Genomic DNA, 24,485 nt, shown 5'->3' with positions numbered 1-24,485 from the left:
CATCTATCATAAGGCTCATCTTGAAGAGTAAAGCACACAAAGGGTTAGGGGAAAACGCGAGATGATCGCCTAGATTTAGATGGAAGAGGAGATAAAGCATAACAGAGACCTGGAAGAAGCTTGGATTCCCGTTTACCAATTTTTAGAGAAGTTTTTAATCGTTATCTTATTTCTGCAAATGTCACATTTTTTGAGTCCACTCCATTTTTTCCTCAATCATCTGTGTATGAGAGTCAGGGGGAGGAGGATGATCTCTTAATATATACTGTCCAACCAATGTCTAGTCCTCTCCCACAGCCTGTTCCTTCTGTCTCTAGACCTACACGACCTCCCGTTGTTCATGTTTATTCCAGGAGATTGGAGATTCATGACTCAAATCCTCCACTAGCTACTTCGTTGAGAGATCCTGTACCTCATACTGATCATGATTTTGATCTAGACTTACCCTCGTAAAGGTAAACGTTCATGTACTTATCATATCTCTTCTTTTATTTCTTATAATCAATTGTCTTCTTGTTCTTGGTGTTTTGTTATTTTTTTTTAATCTCTGTTCCTATCCCTAATACTGTTGGTGAGGCACTGTCCCATCCTGGCTGGTATGCTGCTATGAAAGAGGAAATGAAGGCTTTAGATGCTAATGGTATATGGGAACTATTGCCTTTGCCCACTACTAAGAAAGCTATTGGTTGCAAATGGGTATTTACAGTAAAGGTAAATCCTGATGGTTCTGTGGCTAGGTTAAAAGCAGGCCATTTAGTAAAAGGATATGCTCAGACATATTGGGTTGATTACTCTGACACTTTTTCTCCTCTAGCTAATCTTACTTCTATTCGCTTGTTTATCTCTTTAGCATCTACATATGATTGGCCCCTGCACCAATTGGATATCAAAAATGCTTTCATTCATTGTGATCTTCAGGAGGAGGTGTATATGGAGCAACCACCTGGGTTTGTTGCTCAGGAGGAGTTGGGTAAAGTTTGTAGGCTTCGAAAGTCTCTTTATGGCTTGAAACAAAGTCTTAGGGCCTGGTTTGGGAGATTCAGTAAAACAGTACAGGAATTTGGTATGCAAAAGAGTATGTGTGATCACTCAGTATTTTATAGGCAATCTGAGGCTGGTCTAATTCTCTTGGTAGTCTATGTGGATGATATTGTCATCACTGAGAGTGACTCTGCAGGTATTTCATCTCTTGAAACCTTCCTCCAAACTCAGTTTCAGACCTCCAAACCCAGTTTCAGACCAAAGACTTGGGATTGTTAAAATATTTCTTGGGTATTGAAGTTATGAGAAGTAAGAAGGGTATTTTCTTGTCTCAAAGAAAATATATCCTCGATTTATTGACAGAGACAGGAAAATTAGGTGCTAAGCCTTGTAGTGCACCAATGACTCCAAATTTATAACAATTAGCAGAGGATAGTGAATTGTTTGAAGATCAGAGAGATACAAGAAATTGGTAGGAAAATTGAACTACCTTACAGTCACTCGTCCTGACATTGCTTATGCCGTTAGTGTGGTAAGTCGATTTATGTCTTCCCCAACTGTTGCTCATTGGGAAGCCTTGGGACAAACCTTGTGTTATCTGAAGGGCGCTCCAGGAAAACGTTTGTTATATGGTAATCATGGGCATTTGAATGTTGAATGTTTTTCAGATGCCGACTGAGCTGGATCTAAGGTTGACAGGAGGTCAACTACTGGATATTGCGCTTTTGTTGGAGGAAATTTGGTGTCTTGAAGAAGCAAGAAACAGAGTGTAATTTCTCGATCTAGTGCTGAATCCAAATACAGAGCCATGGCATAATCAGTATGTGAAGTAATATGGATACTTCAATTACTAGATGAGACAGGTTTTAAGACCTCCCTGCCTGTGAAATTATGGTGTGATAATCAAGCAGCCCTCCATATTGCTTCTAATCCGGTGTTTCATGAGTAGACCAAACATATTGAGATTGATTGTCACTTTGTTCATGAAAAAATTCAACAACAGATCATCTCAACAGGACACATCAAAACTAGAGAGCACTTAAGAGATATTTTCACAAAAGCTCTGAATGGAACTAGGATTAACTACATTTGTAACAAGTTGGACATGATTAACATCTATGCTCCAATTTGAGGGAAAGTGTTATGGAAAGTCAATCACTATATTATTTCTCTGTATATTCTGTATTCTGCATTCCTATTTAGGATTTCTTCCTAATTAGTAGAACACAATTATAGGAATCAATTGTATATATATACCCATGTACAAATTAATTAAAATTGAGGAGAATCATCTCTTTCTACAATTTAAAAAACACAAAAGCAATGTCTGCAACTTTCCAACATTTGGTGCTGAGTACAACTCAATTATGCCTTAATCAAGAAGCTAAAGTCGAAAAGCTAATTTACTAATCATCATTTAGAGAAGTGCTTTTTCCAACATAATATTACTTGCCAAGAAGCTAATGTAAAAACTTTATATATATTGGACAAAAAAGATCCGAAATTTTTTGGCTTTTCATGATTATAGCTTAAACTTAATTAGTTGTCACAATTGTAGCCAAGGAGACTAAATTGAATTTGAGAAAGTAACAGTGAATTATAATATATTCGCTAAAGTTTTATTTGATTAACAAAATAGTCCATTGATTTAAGCTTTATATTTAAATAAATTTTTATATTTATAACATAAAATATATTTTACATTATTTTTAATTGAAATTTTATACTAAAATATTTTTACTGATTACAATATATATTAATATAATAAACAATTAAAAAATTACATAATAATAAATAAATACAAAATAATCATGCTATAAATTTTTTTTTCAATTGTCAATGACATAATTACATTTTAATAAAACAATTTTTACATAATAATAAAGTTCAATGATTTTAAATGTAAAATGTTTTTCTAGTTGTCAACTTATTTTTCAGTCATTAATTTATTGTCTAGTATATTAATCTTTCTAAATGGATAAGTAATTAATATGATTTTAGAAAGATTAACTGCTATTTTTATTTAGAAAATTATAGAAGATTTTTTATGATTGATTGTATGGCTTATGCTCGGTCTGTAACTTTAATTGTTGTTTTATTATAATGTAATTACTTTGCATAATTGACAACTGGAAAAAAAAAATTTATAAGATGATTATTTTGTGATTATTATTATATAAATTTCAAATTGTTTATTATATTAAAATATATTTTAATCAATAAAATCAATTTTTTAGCATAAAATTTCAATTAAAAAATAAATATAAAATATATTTTATATTGTAAAATAAAAAAATATTTAAATATAAAGTTTAAACCAGTGGACTATTTTGTCAATCAAATAAAACTTCAAGGACTATATTGTAATTTACTGTTACTTTTCCAAATTCAATTTAGTCCCTTTGGTTACAATTATGACAATTAATTAAGTTTTAGCTATAAGGCCAAAAAAAAAAATTTGGCCACAATAGTGAAAAGCCTAAATTTTTTTTATTTTTTTATCCAATATATATATATATATATATATATATATATATATATATATATATATATATATATAGGATATTAAATCTCCATAATGCCAGCATATTCTACTAAATTGATCTTTAGTAATGAGAATGTGTACTACTAGTCAATATTCTATGGGAAACAACTACATATTAGCTATGATCTCAGGTGGCCATATTTACCAACAAACCTAATAAAGGTTATCCATTTCTGAAGATATAAGCCAGTCCACAGAAATTTATTATTGTTCTTTAAGAAACACAAAAAGATTCAAAAAAAAAAAAAGGAAAATAAACATTGTGTGGTACACAAATAAGTTACTATAGATCTCACTGAAGAGGATGTGGTCTCATGTAAGATGGGGGACATGGAATCCTATTTGAATCAACAAAGACCACCATTTTAGTCCAATACACAATCCAAATCAAGTGCTGTAAAAAAGAAGCATGCCACCTGGTATTTTAAGGTGACAAAAGGTTATCATAGAAAAAGCCCTGAAATTATCTTATATATAGGAAGAATCGATTATACATTACAAAACTAGGAAAAGAATAACTGAAAGATGCAAAATCAAGTAGTTATTCATCAAAGTTTCATTTATCCAATGACTAGGATCATTATTTAAATTTCTTTCAGAGTAGAACCATGTAGCACAAAATACAAGATATATCTTCCAATGAATAGGATCCATGTCCAAATTATGGAAAAAAACGAGTGCTTCCATGACTCTGCCATTCAGTCAATTATGTTCCACTTAATCCTTATTTCATGGCTACATATCTTTTAGGCCAAGAAATGGAAAACTATTACGATCCCACATTGCTAAGGAACAACCTTGGTGAGAGATTATTAAGTCCCTAGGTAACCTCCCCTTGCAAGCCAGTTTTCAAGGGCAAATTCTACCTGGATAACCTATCCTCAACTGTGCAACCTTAGCGACTCGTGGTGCCCAACAGTTTATATCAATTGATATCAAAGCCAGCCCCATCTTGCCAGACCCAACACTCAGACTGGTGGCCTAAACCCTTTATGTAATGACAGGTGATTCAATTTGTAGGGTGCTAGCCATAACCCATGAGGACATTGGTTCTCCAAGCATGGGGTACTATTGCGATCCCATATTGCTAAGGAACAACCTTAGTAAGAGGTTAATAAATCCCTAGACACTCTTCTCTTACAGCCACATGGTCTAAAGAGTGGTTATTCCCACAATGGCATTTAGTGGTATCTCTGGTGGATCATTATTGATATTTGGCTCAGGTTCATTTGGTTCGTCATCCCCTTCATCTATTGATTCAATCCAGAACAATCTCTTACATTGATGCCCCCCTAACCAATCATTCATCATAGTTGTAACAAAGACCTTTAAGTCGTCTTTATTCCATCTTGACCCTATTTAATTTTTTAACAAGCGCATAAAGTTAGTGACGGATCAAGAGATTTAACACTCCCAGCCTTTGTCATTGGTGACCTGATGGAATTCCTTTTCCGTTCATAAAGCTGAGACATGCTCTTTGTAGTTGCCAAATCTGTAGGATTGTGTAATTCCACCTTGACTGCAATGTATTCTTAGAGACCGCTGATGCAAAGCTCAATTTTTTGTACCTGGGTAAGGACGCCTGCCCATGTAATCAGTTGCTCAAATTTCACCTGGTAATCTGCCACTGACCCACTCTTTTGTAATTTTGTCAACTCACCCAATATGTGACTTCTGATTGGTGGACCAAATCGCAAATGACATTGGCACTTAAATTCATCCCATGTAAGTTGTGGGGTGTCAAACTCCATTTGAAGGAACCACAACTGAGCATTGCCCTCCAAATGGAATGAGGCGAGGCTAACCTTCTCTTCTTCTAGTATTTGTTGATGACGGAAGAAATGCTCACACCTGCTCAACCATCCTAGTGGATCTTCATTGCCACTAAATTGTGGGAAATCCAATTTGGTGAATTTAGAACAATGGTACCACCACCTAAATTTTCAGAACCTATTGTTGCCACACCCTTTCCCCTTCAACCTTGGTTGCTACTTCCTCTGTTGGAGCGTTGTTGAGTCGAGAGGTAGAAAAATCCTTGGTAAGTTTGTCCAGGCGAGCATTGACAGCTTCCTGACTTGCAATGTTGGCTGCACGTTCTTCTTGGAACATTTTTAAGAGCCATTCCAATTGTTATTGCATTGCAAGCCGATTTTCAAGGGTGAGTTTTACCTAAGTGGCCTATCCTCACATGTGCAACCTTAGTGACTCGTGATGCTCAACAGTTCATATCAAAAACCTTTCTCCGATTACCCAACTCCCATTTTCTTTTCTGATTATCTTTTGCAGAATATCAAGAGCTAAGACCAGTCTAAAGCTCCTTTTCTCCATTAGCTGAACCAACAATAAGATAACCCAATTCTATTATAAAGATAAAAACTGCCGCAGTAGAAGTAATAGTGACTGCTGTAGTATACAATAACATTGATAATTTAATCGGAGTAAGGTGCATTGGAAATCTCAGCACTAATGACACTTCCATAACAAGAATTAGAGTGGAGTGGAAAATGTCTTAATCTTCCATGGAATTATTAGAGCAATGATACACAAACCCTGCAATTAGATTTAGCCTGAGAATGAAAGCCTAGGGTACTGATTACACATAAGACATCTTCAGAAACAAATTTCTCTTGGTAAGTAAAAAATAGAGCTAAGGAAATAGAAAAGCCATATGGAGGCCACATAAAAATACACAAAATATGCAAGAAAGCACCAACAGAAGAGGGAAATAAACTAAAGCAACCAAGGACATTGGAAAGGAATGAATATAGCATTTAACGTGCAAGACAATTACTAATACTAGGAACAGTAAGATGCATTAGAAATTAGTAGATACCTTGACAGTTTCATCATTTGAATATGCGTCTGCCACATCACATAACTTCCCAGTAACATATGAAGCAGAAAACTTGCCATCAGTAGTTCCATATTCCCCCAATACCCAACAAATGACCTGTAACCAAGAATCCAATAATTAACAAGTGGATTATTTCAGTAACATACATATGCAGACGTACAAATCTAACAGAAGTATAAGTAAACCGTATTTGAACATAACATACTTGAAGAAATATAGATGGAAGCTTTGGCTCTCCAATAATACGCAAATATGACTCCACCTGAAATACAGAAAAAACAAATTTCCAATAAAAATTTGGGAAAAAAAAAGCATCATAAAGTAGAACAATAAGACGTCTGCCATAGGTATATAGTGTACACACAGAAGTAAGACAATTGGCACTTAGAAAAACTATAATGTACTGCAAAATAATGTTCAAATGAACCAAAATTCAGGGGTCATGAACTCATTCGATTGCTTTTAGTTTGAAGAAATTGCATAACCAAATAATCAGTCAGGTTTCAGTTGATATCTCCATTACCCAATGTAAGATGAACCAAATGAATTCCATAATATGAATAATAATCGAACATTTTACAAAGAAAAATAATTGCATTTTAGATACATATAGATAAGCCTTTTGTAACTTCAAAAGACACTCACATACACATTGTCTTTTTGGTATATTCTCTTAAAGTTTCCATTTTTCTTTTTTCCTGTAGATATTGGTTTTTCATACTTAAATTGTATTTGGTTCCATTAGTATTTTACTTCATTTCATTACTCATGTGTTCTTAAGAATGTTTCTCTCTTGTACATTTCTTTCATTAATTCTCTTATTGCATTTATATACATAGAAGCAATATATCTTTCATTTTTTTCCCACTAGTTGAAGAAATATATAGGTAATGAGTTCTAGGTTCAAACTGAGCCCAACAGATAGAATTTCCAAACTGAACAACCCAAATTAGTCAATTTCAATAGCTTTTAGATTGGATTCAAATTCTCAATAGTTCAACTTGAACAATTCGATACGGTTTACCATATGACCCCTAACCATAGTTTTAAATCGCATTTGCAGTCACGGTCAAAGGTAACAAAAACAGGCCTATAACAGTCGTAACGTAACGGTAACGGCTTAACGCAACGCAAATTTGTTTGAAAAATTTACAAAGTTCATAAAATAAGTACATATTGATAAATAAAAATAAAACTAAGATATATATAATAAGTATAAATATATCAAATTAAATATTATTAATAATGTATTTTAGTGAAATTAATTTTGAAAAATAATTCAAATTAGAAAAAAATACATAAACCTATAGATCGAGCAAACTAATACTTCATACTACAAATTTAACAACAAACCTAATTTTAAATAAAATTTTCTTTAACAAATATGAAAAAAAAACAACAAATAATACTCACCTTTTGCAAGTAGTAGTTGTGGAGAATAGAAATATTTGATGAACTTACCTTTAAAAAAGAATAAGGGAGAGATTTGTAGAAAGAATGGGAAGTTTAGGCGAAATTTTTAGAAAAAATATAATAAAAATAGTTGTTAAGAGGTTGGAACACACAAAGAATGAAAAATACTAAAGAAAAAATTGCATGCATATATTTTTTTTCAACTGAATAATTGAGGCAACAGCCGTTACTGTTATTTAATGGTAAATGAAGTAGTTACCCTTATGTAACGGTGGTAATGGCCGTTACCAATGCAAGTCAACATCCGTCTTGAAATAACAGGATAAAAAGTAACAGCCTCTTGAAAAATCCATAAATGATAGCTTTTACGTAACATATTTGTTATGAAGAGTCAATCACTATATTATTTCTTTGTATATTCTGTATTCTGTATTCTTATTTAGGATTTCTTCCTAATTAGTAGAACACAATTATAGGAATCAATTGTATATATATACCCATGTACAAATTAATTGAAATTAAGGAGAATCATCTCTTTCTACATGGTATCGAGCACGCCTTGTAGCAAAAGGATATGCTTAGACATATGAGGTTGATTACTCTGACACTTTTTCTCCTGTAGCTAAACTTACTTCTATTCGCTTGTTTATCTCTTAAGCAGCTACATATAATTGGCCCCTACACCAATTGGATATCAAGAATGCTTTCCTTCATGGTGATCTTCAGGAGGAGGTGTATATGAACCAACCACCTGGGTTTGTTGCTCAGGGGGAGTTGGGTAAAGTTTGTAGGCTTCGGAAGTCTCTTTATGGCTTGAAACAAAGTCCTAGAGCCTGGTTTGGGAGATTCAGTTAAGCAGTATAGGAATTTGGTATGCAAAAGAGTATGTGTGATCACTCAGTATTTTATAGGCAATCTGAGGCTGGTCTAATTCTCCTGGTAGTCTATGTGGATGACATTGTCATCACTGGGAGTGACTCTGCAAGTATTTCATCTCTTAAAACCTTCCTCCAAATCCAGTTTCGGACCAAAGACTTGGGATTGTTAAAGTATTTCTTGGGTATTGAAGTTATGAGAAGTAAGAAGGGTATTTTCTTGTCTCAAAGAAAATATATCCTCGATTTATTGACAGAGATAGGAAAATTAGGTGCTAAAATTAGGTGCTAAGCCTTGTAGTGCACCAATGACTCCAAATTTACAACTGTTAGCAGGGGATAGTGAGTTGTTTGAAGATCCAGACAGATACAGGAGATTGGTAGGAAAATTGAACTACCTTACAATCACTCGTCCTGACATTGCTTATGCTGTTAGTGTGGTAAGTCAGTTTATGTCTTCCCCAACTTTTGCTCATTGGGAAGCCTTGGGACAAATCTTGTGTTATCTGCAGGGCGCTCCAGGAAGAGATTTGTTATATGGTAATCATGGGCATTTGAATGTTGAATGTTTTTCAGATGCTGACTGGGCTGGATCTATGGTTGACAGGAGGTCAACTACTGGATATTGCGTTTTTGTTGTAGGAAATTTGGTGTCTTGGAGAAGCAAGAAGCAAAGTATAGTTTCTCGATCTAGTGCTAAATCCGAATACAGAGCCATGGCACAATCAGTATGTAAGGTAATGTGGATACTTCAATTACTAGATGAGACGGGTTTTAAAACCTCCCTACCTGCGAAATTGGGTTTTAAATCAAGCTGCTCTCCATATTGCTTCTAGTCCGATGTTTCATAAGCAGACCAAATACATTGAGATTGATTGTCACTTTGCTCGTGAAAAGATTCAACAACAGATCATCTCAACAGGACACATCAAAACTAGAGAGTAGTTAGGAGATATTTTCACAAAAACTCTGAATGGAGCTAGGATTGACTATATTTGTAACAAGTTGGGCATGATTAATATCTATGCTCCAACTTGAGGGGGAGTGTTATGGAAAGTCAATCACTATATTATTTCTTTGTATATTCTATATTCCTATTTATGATTTCTTATTTAGGATTTCTTCCTAATTAGTAGAACACAATTATAGGAATCAATTGTATATATATACCCATGTACAGATTAATTGAAATTAAGGAGAATCATCTCTTTATACAATATTCAACTCAACTAAGCCTTTCTCCCAAGAATTATGGTCGGCTATATGGATTCTCTTTCTCCATTCTAAACGATTTTGGATTAAATCCTCAGAAATATGTAATGTTTCTAGGTCATGTTGTACTACTCTCCTCCAAGTCAGTTTAGGTCTACCCCTTCTTTTCTTTCTATCCTCTAACCTAATGTGCTCTACTTGTCTAACTGGAGCCTTCGTATGTCTACGTTTCACATGACCAAACCACCTCAATCTCCCTTCTCTCAACTTGTCCTCAATTGGCACCACTCCTACCTTTTCTCTAATACTTTCATTACGGATTTTATCTAGTCTAGTATGACCACTCATCCACCTTAACACTCTCATCTCTGCAACTCTTATCTTAGACACATACGACTCCTTCAGTGCCCAACACTCACTACTATATAACATGACCGAAGCTTTTACGAAACATAACGGCCGTCCTAATCCCCTAACACAAACTTGAACACTCTAAATTGCACTTCTATGCACTTGGTTGGGGAAAACAAGAAGACATGCACCTACTATTTTCTCATTGCAAGAGTCCCTCAATATAGATGGCATAGAAAAAAATGGAAAATCCTTTTAGAACTACTTTATATTGGCGCTACCAACAATTGCCATTATAAATCCCACGTTGGGAAAATATAAAAAATAAAAGAGTAAATATAAATGGTTAAATTGCAACATGGACTTGACTAGTCATTTTGATATGTAAAACAATCTAATCACTTATATAAGCCTGAATTAAAAAGAAATTAATTGTAATTTGAGCAGCACTCTTTCTAAATTTAACATAGTATCAAAGCCTACCCTTCATCCAATCTTAGACCCCCCATAAGTATTTCACATTCCATGTATTTGGCCGGGGCGCAAGGATTGTGTCCGTAAGGCCTTGGGCACCCCTCCCTTGAATTAGCTTTGGGGTGAAATTAGACTTGATCTATTTTCTCTACATGGTATCAAAGCCCGATTTGTATTGATTTTAGCCACCCATAAGGCTGTATAATTGGGCTCGTATTTGGTAAAAAATACAAATTGACAAGCGACAACCATGTGGTTGCACTTGAGGAGGGAGTGTTGAGATTATAAATCTCACATCAGAAAAGTATAAAAACAAGAGGGTAAATATAAGTGATTAGATTGCAATATGGACTTGACTAATCATTTTGATGTATAAAGTAATCTAATCACTTATACAAACCTGAATTAAAATGAATTAAATAATAATTTGACCAACACTCTCTAAATTTAACACCAACCATACAAGTAACTACTTTTCATATAGCATGCTACCTTTAAAAACAGATAGCTCTCCATTTCAAATGACGTGCATCACAATAACAACTAAATCTTACAAATCAGATTTTCCCTTTTTTCCTTCTTAAGATCATGAGCTAGTTAACATCTCACTGCAAGGTACTAATGATTCCTTCTAGGCTTCCCCTTTTTTCTTCCATGCATGCAATGTTATCTCGAATAAGTTTTAGCATTAACCATTTCTATAGATCCCAATGTTCATATTTTTTACCATGACATTATCCAAAACATTATAGCAGCACAATATGTCCTTTAAGATTTAGTTTGCCATTCTCTTTTGTGTTAATGATGCATGATTATCTTCTAGAGATTTTAGGACCACTTATTTTAAGAAGGAAGTAATGTTTTAAATTTATGTTGATTTGGGATTCCTAATTAGTGTTGGCTTAAGATTTTTCTTATTTATTATCCTAGTAGTAGGATTAAAAATTCTACATTACATAACTAAGTTCTCAACGTATTTTGGTAGAGTTTATTATGATTATTATTGATATCGAGAATTAATAAAGCTTTGAGAATTTGTTTCTCTTCCCTCTTGTTCTATTAGTTCTACATCAGTTATCCTTTATAACAGCCCATGCCCACTCATAATGTTTCTTCTCCTATCCACATATAAACAAGCATGAATTAATAACCAAGTGCAATGAACAGAGGAACATACAGCCGATGATCTCAATTGACTATCTGCAGTATCATCATCTTCCCCAAATCCCTCTGCAATTAAGCGCATCAAGTTATGAGCCACCTTATTTTTCACTAGATCTCCTGCATGCTCAAAGACTCTATTCATGGTCTGATGAATTAACATGTCAAAGAACAATAAAGGTAAGATTCATAAAAATAAAATGATTTGGAAAATCATAATAATAGAAAGGCAGCACCATATCTACCTGAATAAACCAGTGGTTGCTAGGTGCAAATTGCTCCGCAAGTTCTACACATCGGGATGCTATTTCAGCTTTGTAATGATTGTCATTAATATTGATCAAGTAATCAATCATGCAATCTGCAATCACTTCAACATTGGAAGACTTTGTCATCTTATACAGCAATTCAAAGGTTTTTCGCTTTAGAGTATCATCTGGGTCCTGTGTCATGTATCGGTATTAAGGACTGCTTTGAGTGGAATGACATTAATTTGCATGCCAAGAATGGCCACATAATACATGCTGAAAAATTATGCATCCCAAATAATGCTTCTAATACATATAAATGCATGATAAATCATAATAGGTTGTATTCCACATAGCTAACTAATTCTATTCTTACAAGTATAAGTAGACATTCTAAATTAGGTTCTAAATTGCATAATCTTACAATCCTAATAGTTTTACAGACATTTACATTGTTACTACATTCATTAGGAAGAATATAAATTATTTGTACTTTTTCTTTTCCATTTCTACAGCTAACACATAAGGTTCACAAATGCAATATGAAATTACAGCAAAGGCCAACGAATTTTGAAAACTATTTACAGATCACTCTCTCTCTCTCTCTCTCTCTCTCTCTCTCTCTCTACCTACTCACACAACTTGATATCATCCACTCACTCTATATAAGAATGCCATGCCTCTGGCTGAACAATAGACTTCAACAAAGAAAATCAGCATTTGGCTTGTTTTTCCTACTCTTCAGCTTACTGAGATAACGGGTAAAAAAATGTAAGTAAAAACAATACCAAAAAAGAAAAGTCATACAATAGACTAGCAAAAAGAACAATTCTCTCACAAATATAACTTTGTGATGCAGTTTCTCTTAAAATACAAGTTTTTTTTTTCTTCTAAATATGACAAACCACACCCCTTCCCCACAATTAAAACAACTTTAATTTCTTTTTTTTTTTTTTTATGACCAGTAGTGCTGCTGCCACCACTATCTCAAAACACAACCATGCTCATCTTCACTATGACGCTGCAGTCACCATCTTAATCCAACAAAAATCTCCATAAATTTATGCTCTATAACATCACACCAACTTGAATGTGTTTTCTTCTTCATTTATTGCCAACATCAACTTTGTTTTGAAATTCATTTTTTTTCCAATTTGACAAAAGGAACATTGTAAAAGAAGTCCAAATGCAAATGATATAGGAGGGAAAAGACTTTTATGATAATAATAATAGGACGAGAAAAAAACAAATGAATAGAACAGAAGCCAATTAAATAGCTGCATGATCTGACGAAATAAGTCATCTCACAAATACTTCAAAGAAAAATTCTCACCTCTAAGCAGTCTATCACAGCCAATTGGTGTTGTTCAGCAACCTCTGGACTCAATTTTATCAATCGACCAAGGGCATCAATGCCCATATATTTTAAATTATGACTATCACTCTGCCACAAGATGACAACGATCATGTGAGCTGCTGCATATTAACGGCAAAAAAAAAACAATATGACTCAAATATGCACTCTAAAGGAATTCATAATCGGCAAATACAGACCTTCAGGAATTTTGCTATCACATCTGCAGCAGCTTCCAGTAGCTTAAAATTGGGATATATTGAAGAAACACAGGATATGCACTCATAAAGTACAGCATTTCCTATGTTACTTGATGAATCACACTTCCTAAATATGTCACCCACGACAGTGTACATCTGCTCACTTGCTTGCTTATCACCACTTCCTAGCAATGCCAAGATTTTCAGCAACTTGATCTGCAAAAGTAGACCATATTTAAATTACTCATCTCTGAATACAAATATGACAAAAACAAGTAAAGAAACTGAAGAAGAACACATTTACAAAGTAGGTGAAGATCTCTCCTGACTATTAACACAAGCATACTTCAAAGCCAGTTATGTCTTCAGGAACAAAGGAGGATCTTAAGAAAATGTTACAGGCTTAACTCACCCCAAAAAGCTAGTTCAAGGGGGGAAGGAGTGCCCAAGGGTTTATAAGTGACACATAACCCCATCTCAAACCAATGTGGGATATTAAAACACACCCCTCATGCCTAGAACTGAATACCTAGAGCGTGAAACACTTATGGAAGATCTAATACCATCTTAAGAAAATGGACCGAGCCTAACTCACTCTCAAAAGCTAGCTCAAGGGGGAAGTGCCTAAAGCTTTATAAAGGGCACATAACCCCTATCCCAAGCCAATGTGGGATATTAACATAGGAGAATTAAATATATTCTTTGTTTAGGTCAAGTAAACTAGTTCCAAAATCAACTTAAAACAACCAAAGCTCTGCATTTGTTTGTCTATGACTAGGACAGTAGGTGAGCATGTATTCATATTCCTTTGTATAACTCAAATGTGCCCATCATCTGAAGCACATATTCACATCATGACCACACTGCCGCATTTTGAGTCATATACGTCCCATAAAGGAGAACCACTAAGAGTGAAGGAATAATTGTTCTGTCATCTCATCAATATTGAAAACCAAATATGCAAGACCCTTTCTCCATTCTTTATTGTGTACTGTGTAGCAAAACAATAGTCTGCCAGGCCCCATTTGACATCAATGTCATTTTTCATTTAAAGAAAAGAACGTTTCTTTTTTGCCTACTTTTTTAAAAACTTTTTTCTCTTTGATCCCTAAAGCTACAAAAAAAAAAATGGTGGTATTAGCAGATAGCGGCAAGTGATGGCAGTGTGCAACAGCAGTGGTGGAGGTATGGGTGGGATGGGACCATAGTACTAGTAATTGGACGGTGAGTTTCTAGTGTTGTTAAGATGGTTCTAGAATGGCGGTCAATTGGTGATGATAGCAGCAAGTTCGCAGAGAAATGACAGTTTCTAAAGTGGTGATAAGATACTAGTAGCAGTAAGATTACTCTGGGATGGCAGAGGCATTGGTGATGATAGCAGCAAGTTGATGGAAACATAACAAATGAGGTGGCAGCAGCAATGGTGTTATCATGGTGGAGGAGGCATAATGGTGGAAGGGTTGGTTGGCAGTGGTGGGAGGGCAAGATGGTGATAACAGTTGAGCCAAGGTGGCGGAATAGCAGCCTAACCCTGGGGAAAAAGGGAAGAGGGGGTGATAGCAGCAATGTGAGAGTGGTTGGTTGGCAGTGGTGGGAGGGCAAGATGGTGACAACAGTTCAGCCAAGGTGGCGGAATAGCAGCCTAACCCTGGGGAAAAAGGGAAGAGGGGGTGATAGCAGCAATGTGAGAGTGGAGGCAGCATGATATTGATGATTGGTTATAGATGTTAATGATATCTAGCTTTTTATATTTTGGTTTCTTAAAACAGTTTTCACAGAAGTACAGTTTCACCAAACATGTTCTTTTTTCAAAATATGAAACAGGAATGATACCAAATGCACCTTTAATCTATAATCAGCTTTGATAAAAGCAAATGCAAACATAAGATAACTAATGCATAACTGTCAAATGCTAAGGATAATGGATGCAGTCTAAAGAGTGAATACTTCAGTAGAAACTCAAATATACACAAAAGTAAGTTGAATAAGCACAAAACATAATGCAAAATACCTGTATAAAAGGAGCTGGCATCTGATGATAATCATAACTCTTTGGCAATCTATGCTCGGCTATTTGTTTGAGAATGTTTACAAAGCTAATCACCAAATCTTTACAAGAATTAACATCTATAGTTATAAGATCAAAAAGAGGACAAAGCGTTGCACCCATGACTCCAGGATCATTATCACAAAGCCTCTGCGACAACAAAATCCACATTATGATCCTTGAACATGCTATTTAGAGGAAATATAGAAAGTGACATAAGGGATGAAGAAATTCACTGAGAAAATAACAAGGAAGAAAAAAGGGAAAGAAAACTCTTACAGAACTACCAGTAAAATTGTTTTTTCTCTCATCTTCTTCCAAATATACCATCTTCCCCACAAAAACAAAATCTTAGAAACTCCAGACTCAGAAATTATTCCTTTCTTTTCATATTTATTCACATTAAATGAAGAAAAAACAATGCACTTTAGTAATTCAGTAGATACAGATTATACCTAGAATGTCTAGAATTCAAAAAATAATTGTCCGTAATTTTCTAAGGTTCAACAGCTTCTTGGTAAAGCAGGGATAAGGCTGCGCATATCAACCCTCCCCAGAGCCCACTGTACGGTACACACTGATTGAGTCTCTCAGATTGGCCATCTGATTGTGGGTGATAGGCAGTGCTATAAGCAAGAGAAGTCCCCAAAGTTTTAAATAATTCCCTCCAAAATAAACTGGTAAAAACTCTGTCCCTGTCAGACACTATTGATTGAGGCAGGCCATGTAACTTGAAGATTGTATCCACAAATGTTTTGGCAACACCAGAAGCAGTAAATGGATGTTGAAGAGGAATGAAGTGTGCATACTTAGTGAATCTGCAAATAACAACAAGAATAGTGTCTTTCCCTTGAGACTTAGGCATTTGTTCAATGAAATCCATAGTAACATGTTGCCAAGCTTGTGTTGGAACTGGCAAGGGTTGCAACCGTCCAGGTGTAGCACAATGCTTCACTCTACATCGAGTGCAAACATCACAGGCCTTGACCCACTCCATAACAACTTTCATCATACCAGGTCAGTAGAAGTGTCTACTGAGCCTGACATAGGTAGCATTGATACCTGAATGTCCACCCAAACAAGAGTTATGATATAGAGCTAAGAGTTGCTCCCTCAATATCCCTGCCATACCCACATACAACTTGCCTTTGAAAAATAATAAACCATCCTTATAGGTGTAACCAGGATGGGCAGCTTCATCCACAGAAAGATGAACTATCAAATCATTAGCAATAGAGTCCCCTTCATAGCTAGCAATCAATTGTGACATCCAAGTAGGCTGCAAAGAGGATTGAAGGGTCATAGTAAGCTGCCCTTCATGAATAGATTTTGTGGATAATGCATCAGCCACCCTATTATCAACCCCTTTTTTATACAAGATCTGATATTGGAGACCCAAAAGTTTTGAAATTCCCTTAAACTGCAGACTTGTATGAAGCCTTTGCTCAAGCAAATGTTTGATACTTTCATGGTCAGTCTTAATAAAAACAGACCCTGCTCCAAGTAATGTCTCCATTTGGAGACAGCAAACTGAATTGCCAAAAGCTCTCTTTCATAGACAGATAAGGATCTAGTTGTAGGCCCAAAAGTTTTGGAAACATAAGCTATGGGGTGTGTTAGTAGTATGCCCTAGAGCATATCATTTAGTATGTATCTTGTACATGTTTTATTAATAAAAGGCATTTTCACTTTTCCGTTTACATAATATATTTATGTGTAATAGAAAAGGTCCATTGACATTTTGTTAGAAATTTTATTCTTAAATTGTTAAGAATATGAGTGACAGTATTTCTAGCACAAAGTATTATAAATTGGTTCACAATCGAAGATACTTCACAATAAGGACATGATTTATTCAGAAAGATTGTAATCATGTTTATTCCCAAGTTATTAATATGAGATGTAAATAAGATGGAATGGTGAGTCTCATGCTATATAACAAACATGATAGGCACTTATACATGATAAGTAGACCGGATCAGTGACATTTATGACAAGCACATGGAGTTTACTCTTATCAATGCATTGTCATAAATCATATCAGTGCATATAGTGCATAGAATTTTTAGACCTGAGATAGCACAGTTATCTTGTATATAAGTGGTTTTAGTTTGATACTGCTTTCATACATGTACTGTGTATAGGTATATGAGCATGTGTTGGCTCCTACTAGTTATATATGGAGGTAGGTGTTGATCAAGATGGAATCTGTTACCCTAAGTAAATAGGGATAAAATCCTATATTCATTTAATTGTTCTTGATGTTTCAAGTTCCGGACCAGGACAGATAGATTTAATCAGAAAAGAGTTTCTGATGAGAAAATCTTTTTAATCAAGAACTGAAATTAAAAGAGAACATAATATTCATAACAAATGGGGTTTGACATAAATCATGACTCCAACTTGAATTGGAATTTTGTAACAGAGAGATTCTAGTGCATGGTAACACATGATTATAGGTTCATTTAAGGTAAACCTTATTACTGATTGGGTGGCCATGTCATGCTATGCTAGGTGTTAACCAAGGTCTATGAGGTGCCTAAAATGATTTAGAGAAATCATTTATGGTAAGAAAGAGTTCTGATGATATTAAGAGTTAATATCATATCTCATTGCCAATTAGTGATGAGCCTAGTAAGTCACACACATACATAAGTAATCACCAAGTTAAATATGATTTAATTAATTAATTAAAGAGTTTAATTGATTAATTAAATAGGTTTGGTTTGCAATTAGAATGCAAAGTCCCTAGCATAGCTTGAAACCAAATCTAGGTTATTGGATGTATAGTACAAGTTAAATTTATATTTAAAGTGTTTAAATATGAATTTAATTATGAAAAATTAATTAATAGATATTAATTAATTAATTTATATTTGATATAAATTGATTAGAAGAGAAATAATTATTTTGGGTTGAGAACTCAAAATTAAGACACAAAGGTAATTTGGTCATTTCATAGGGTGACATGTGGCACCATGAGATAGTGACACATGGCACTACACATAAGCTTGCCATTTGTCTTCCAATTATGTAAAATGATCAAAGTCAAGATTATATCTAGCTTTGACACTTGGCATAATGTGATTAGGTCAAATTAAAATATGATGAATCAGAAAATGACACGTGGCAAGGGTTTTAAGTGGTGACCTAGCTATAAAAGGAAAAGAATGAAAGAACAAAAAGTATTCTGATTTTTTTATCAAAAGGTGCTGCCACCTCTCATCCCTCTTTCTCTCTTCTTCTTCATCTCTCATCAATTCAAAGAGAATTGCCAACATTCTCTTGAATTAAAATTGCTAGAAATCGTTTCTAGTGTCCTATATACATCTGCAACCTCTCTAAAAGGCAAAACCTTAATTTCTAATTAATTGGAAAGGCTTGAGAAGCTGTTCAAGGGGCTGCCATTGGTGATCTTGGTGTGAACAAACTAGAGGGACAACATCTGGTATCCTAGGTGCTTCCCAAAGGTACCAAACACATCAACAGTGCATCAAAAGGTTAGTGCACATGTTCTTGAATTAATCTAGGGTTTTAATAAATTAATATGTTAATTTTAAAATCTTAAATGGCAAATGTAGATCCAAAAACATATTAAAAGTGTTTTAATATGCTGTTTAACATTGAAAACAATTAGGTAAATAATGAATCTTGCATAATGCATGAAACCCTAGAAGAAAAATTTTTGAATTCAATGTTCTAAACTACTAATTTTCATGCTTCCGCTCCTTCAATTGATATCAGAGCCATTATATTTGCCATTTAGATTGTTTACTATATGATTTAATTGTGTGATTTGATCATAAGATGATTGATTCATTGCTGGTTGCAAAGAAATATGTGGCGGCACACATGGTGGAGCCACCATAAGTGGCGGCATCAATGGCACCTCATGGTGCGCAAGGTTTGCTTGAATGTGGACTTGGTTTCAAGGCCCATAATTAGGCCCATTACTAATTAAAGTGTTTAATTAGGAGTTTTAATCACACAATTAAATTTTGATACAAATCTGAATTTTTAAATTTGTTTGAATGTGATTCAAATCTAAATTTTTAAATTTGTTTAAATCATAATCAAATCTGAATTTTTTAGTTGAATATGAGATATTCAATTTAATTTTAATATGTATGTTTTATTTAATTGTTAAATAGTGATATGCATGATAGATGATCATGGACAATAAAAGACCAATGTGACTGGATTTATTTCTTTTATATTTCTTTAGGTTGTAAATTAATTAATTTATTTTAGTGGCATATATTATAAAGGTTGTAATATTTTTTGGATTGTAATTTCATTTGTTTGGTTCTTGTAAATTCGCCTTGGTATGCCAAGGATTACTATGTAATTGGATTGCATGAAGATCAAGGAGGTCAAGAGCATTGGTGGGACCAGTGGGAGGAATTTAAGATCAAGTATTGATTATGTACTCCTTCAACAACTCTTGTAATATGAACGAATGAAATACACTTAGGAATGCCCTGATTCAATTCTTGGTGGCTCAAAATTGAATCCCTTAGAAAGTCCATGATCATACCATATTTATTGTTTATCCATGAATGCATGAGATGTATGGGATTGTATGCAAGTATATGATATATGCATGCTAAATGGATAATGTGCAAAGTGAGACCATAATAGTAATTAGGACGACCACAAAATCTTCCAAACAAATGATTAAGTTGGAAATGGTATGATTAAACGTAATTATATCATGGGCCCTCCATTTAGGCAATTATTTTAAGAAATTTTAAATACTTGCATATGATGCAATTAATTTAAGAGATTTTCTAAAGAATAATTGTTAAGCATGAGATGTTGTAAATATATAAATGGTTTGGTGGCCAATAATGGATGTACTTGAGGACATTAAAATTATTTGCATGTTTACTGGCTCAATGGGATCAACTTAACTAATGCAAGATAAATCAATAATGGATGTGCCTGAGATTTTGAGCATTAAGGGCTATGTAAATGATTGAACCTCACATGAGATATGATGGATAAGGAGTTGCTCACTTACAGTTTATTGTAATTCCAATAATGGATGTGCCTGAGGATGATCAATAAGACTATAAGAATTCAATCACCCACTAGAAATCCATTCAACTAGGATTTCCGTTTTCTACTTTGGAAGTGTAGGATTCGCTAAGTTAGTGGGAGGACCAATTTGATTAAAAGACTATAATCATTTTGGTTAAATACATTATACATTTACTAATTAATCTGGTTATTTTCTGCAGTTAATTTTCTGATAATAATGAGCACGCCACAACCACTACCATCCAATATCCTTGCGAGCATACTTTATTACAATAGGTTGACAGAACCTAATCTCTCTAATTAGCTAAGAAATTTGAAACTTGTCCTGAACCTTGAACATATAGGATATGTTCTAGGCTCAAATGTTTCTGGTCCCTTACCTTCAGAGGCCACTCAAGAGGAACATGAAACTTTGGACAAGTGGAAGGAGCATGATATGAGAGCTAAGTGTTATATGCTTGCTTCTATGAGTAATGAGTTACAGAAGCAGCATGAGAACATGCAGAGTGCGAGTGAGATCCTCCTTCACTTACAAGAGTTATATGATGAGCACAGCAGGAATGCTAGGTATGAGATATCTAGACAGCTATTCCGCATGAGGATGTCTAAGGGACAGAATGTTGGGGATCATGTCCACAAGATGATTCGGCTGATTGAGCAGCTGAAACATCTTGACTTTAACATGGATTTCCAACTGCAAACGGATTTGATCCTTCAGTCCCTTCTTGAGTTATTTGGGAATTTTGTGACAAATTTCCATATGACTAAATAGGAATGCACCTTGGCTGATTTACTCAACATGCTGGTTATTGCCCAAAAGAATATGCCGGGCAATAAAGGAAAAGAGGTAGCTTTGACTGCATCTTCTTCCACTGGAAAGTCCAACAAGAAGAAGGGCAATAAGAAAAAGAAACCTCAAATTCCTGATCCTTCCAAAAAGATAGCTAAACAGAAAGGGAAGACTAAAGCTGATGGAGGCAAAGGAAAATGTTTACACTGCCAACAGGATGGGCACTGGAAAAGGAACTGCCTAGGATATCTTGCTTCACATAAGGACAAGAAGGATACACCTTCGGAAGGTATGTCCATATCTCGTTATTTAGATTCTGATGATACTAATAGTTCATCTACAGTTTGGGTTTTAGATACTAGTGTCAATTCTCACATTTCTTATGATATGCAGGAACTAAAAAACAGTAGCAGCTTGCGTTCTCGAGATGTTAGTCGACGATGGCTCAACTGTTGAAGTTTTAGCCATAGGATCTAAATCTTTTTACATGTCTGGACATGTTTTGTGTTTGAATAATATCTTATATGTACCTAATAATTTTAAGAACATTATTTCGATATCTAGTTTGACTAGAGATGGTTATAAATTTCAGTTCACAAATGATGTTTGCAATATTTATTTTGAAAATAAATATATTGGCTCGGGTTATATGCATAATAGTCTTTATTATTTGGATAATAATGAAAAACACAAATTGAATGCAAGTGATCTAAATGAATGCAATGCCATGATGAAAATCAACTCAAGTTCAAAATATATTTGCCACTTAAGATTAGGTCATGTGACAAAGATAGGATTGCAAAACTGGAGAAAATGGGAATTCTATCCTCATTGGATTCTGAACCTACTCCAACTTGTGAATCCTGCCTTCAAGGCAAAATGACCAGATCAACCTTTGTTGAACAAGGGCTAAGAGCTGAAAATATTTTGGAGCTAATACATAGTGATGTATGTGGTCCATTTAAAGAAATGGCTAGAGGCGGTTTTCATTATTTTATTATCTTTACTGATGATAAATCAATGTTTGGATATTTGTATTTGATGAAATACAAACATGAATCCTTTGAAAAGTTCAAAGAATTTAAATTTGAAGTAGAAAATCAAGCAGAAAAAAGTATTAAAGCTCTTCGATCAGATCGTGGAGGTGAATACTTGAGTACTGAATTTGATGAATACTTGAAAGAGTATGGCATTGTTTTTCAACTGACTCCTCCAGGAACACCACAGCTGAATGGTGTATCTGAAAGGAGAAATAATACCCTATTGGATATGGTACGTAGTATGATAAGCTATACTGATATGCCAATCTCCTTTTAGGGATTTGCATTAGAATCAGCTTTGCATGTTCTGAATAGGATTCCATCAAAATCAATATCTTCCACACCTTATGAGATATGGCATGGAAGAAAACCAAGTCTTAAGCATGTTAAGATTTGGAGTTGTCCAGCTTATAACAAAAAGCTGAACACTGATAAATTGGAAACCAGATCAGAAAAGGGTCGATTTATTGGATATCCAAAAGTTTTGGATATTATTTTTATTTGCCTACATCACAAAAAGTTGTGGCAAGTAGAGATGCCACATTTCTTAAACAACAGTTTGTTCAAGAAGGAGGCAAAGAAAAGCAAATAGAGTTAGAATTGCAGAATTTTGACCAACCAACAGATCATATGGATATATATCCATCTAGTCAACCTAAACCTATTGATGAAACATCTACAGTTACTCCTCGCAGATCAACCAGGATATCTCACCCACCAGTGAGATATGGTTTTCTTCATGAAGAAGAACAAGAGTTGTCTACTCATGAAGAAATAGACCATAGAGATGATCCACTTACCTATGAAGAAGCTATATCAGATATAGACTCTTCAAAATGGATTGATGCTATGAAATCCGAGATTGATTCCATGTATAAGAATCAAGTTTAGGATCTTGTTGACCCACTTGAAGGTATTGTATCTATAGGGAATAAATGAGTTTTCAAGAAGAAAATTGGTTCTGATGAAAAGGTAGAGACCTATAAAGCAAGGCTAGTAGCGAAAGGGTTTCGCCAAAGGCAAGAAATCGACTATGAGGAGACTTTCTCGTTTGTTGCCATGCTTAAATCAATTAGGATTCTATTAGCAATAGCTGCATACTATGATGATGAGATTTAGCAGATGGATGTCAAAACAGTTTTTTTCAATTGATACATTGAAGAAAACATTTTCATGGAACAACCTAGGGATTTTGAATCCCAAGATGGTTCTAAGTATGCATGCTAAAGCAATCCATTTATGGGTTGAAACAAGCTTCGAGGAGTTGGAACATCCGTTTTAATGAAGCCATTAAGTCATTTGGTTTTATCAAAAATGAGGATGAGTCATGTGTATATAAGAAGGTTAGTGATAATGTTGTCACTTTTCTTGTCTTATATGTGGATGACATTTTGTTGATGGGTAATGACACAGGTATGTTGACAACTGTAAAGGTATGGTTGTCAAATAAATTCTCCATGAAAGACTTAGGGAAGACAACCTATATTCTTGGGATTCGTATCTATAGAGACAGAGCGAAAAGAATAATTGATTTATCCTAAAGTCTATACTTGAAAAAGGTGTTAAAGAGGTTTAACATGCTTGATTCCAAGAGATGATTGTTACCAGTGAGACATGGTATCCACCTTTCTAAAGAGATGTCTCCAAAAACACCTGAAGAAAGAGATAAAATGACAAGGATTCCATATGCTTCGGTTATTGAAAGTTTGATGTATGCAATGTTGTGTACTAGGCAGGATATCGCATATGCTGTTAGTTTGACTAGCTGGTATCAATCCAATCCAGGTTTGGAACACTGGATAGCTGTCAAGAATATCCTTAAGTACTTGAGAAGAACTAAGGATTTATTCTTGATATATGGAAGTGGTGACTTGCAATTGGATGGTTATACTGATTC

General features: G+C 34.5%; 1 protein-coding gene across 2 annotated transcripts in view; it reads right to left on the bottom strand.

Annotated features, from left to right (window-relative positions):
- Positions 1-24,485, bottom strand: part of LOC110663850 (AP-4 complex subunit epsilon) — a 53,462-nt gene that overhangs the window by 19,997 nt on the left and 8,980 nt on the right. For both annotated transcript variants that reach the window (XM_021823294.2, XM_021823297.2), the window contains exons 2-8: positions 15,680-15,865; positions 13,669-13,884; positions 13,448-13,558; positions 12,112-12,309; positions 11,883-12,014; positions 6,586-6,642; positions 6,360-6,476 (exon numbers count right to left, since the gene is read on the bottom strand). In XM_021823294.2, coding sequence (XP_021678986.2) covers positions 6,360-6,476; positions 6,586-6,642; positions 11,883-12,014; positions 12,112-12,309; positions 13,448-13,558; positions 13,669-13,884; positions 15,680-15,865 — 1,017 coding nt within the window. The remainder of the gene's footprint in view (positions 1-6,359; positions 6,477-6,585; positions 6,643-11,882; positions 12,015-12,111; positions 12,310-13,447; positions 13,559-13,668; positions 13,885-15,679; positions 15,866-24,485) is intronic.

Source organism: Hevea brasiliensis, chromosome 15 (genome assembly GCF_030052815.1).
Source record: "Hevea brasiliensis isolate MT/VB/25A 57/8 chromosome 15, ASM3005281v1, whole genome shotgun sequence".
NCBI classification, from domain to species: Eukaryota; Viridiplantae; Streptophyta; class Magnoliopsida; order Malpighiales; family Euphorbiaceae; genus Hevea; species Hevea brasiliensis.
This window is presented reverse-complemented; position numbering and strand designations above follow the sequence as displayed.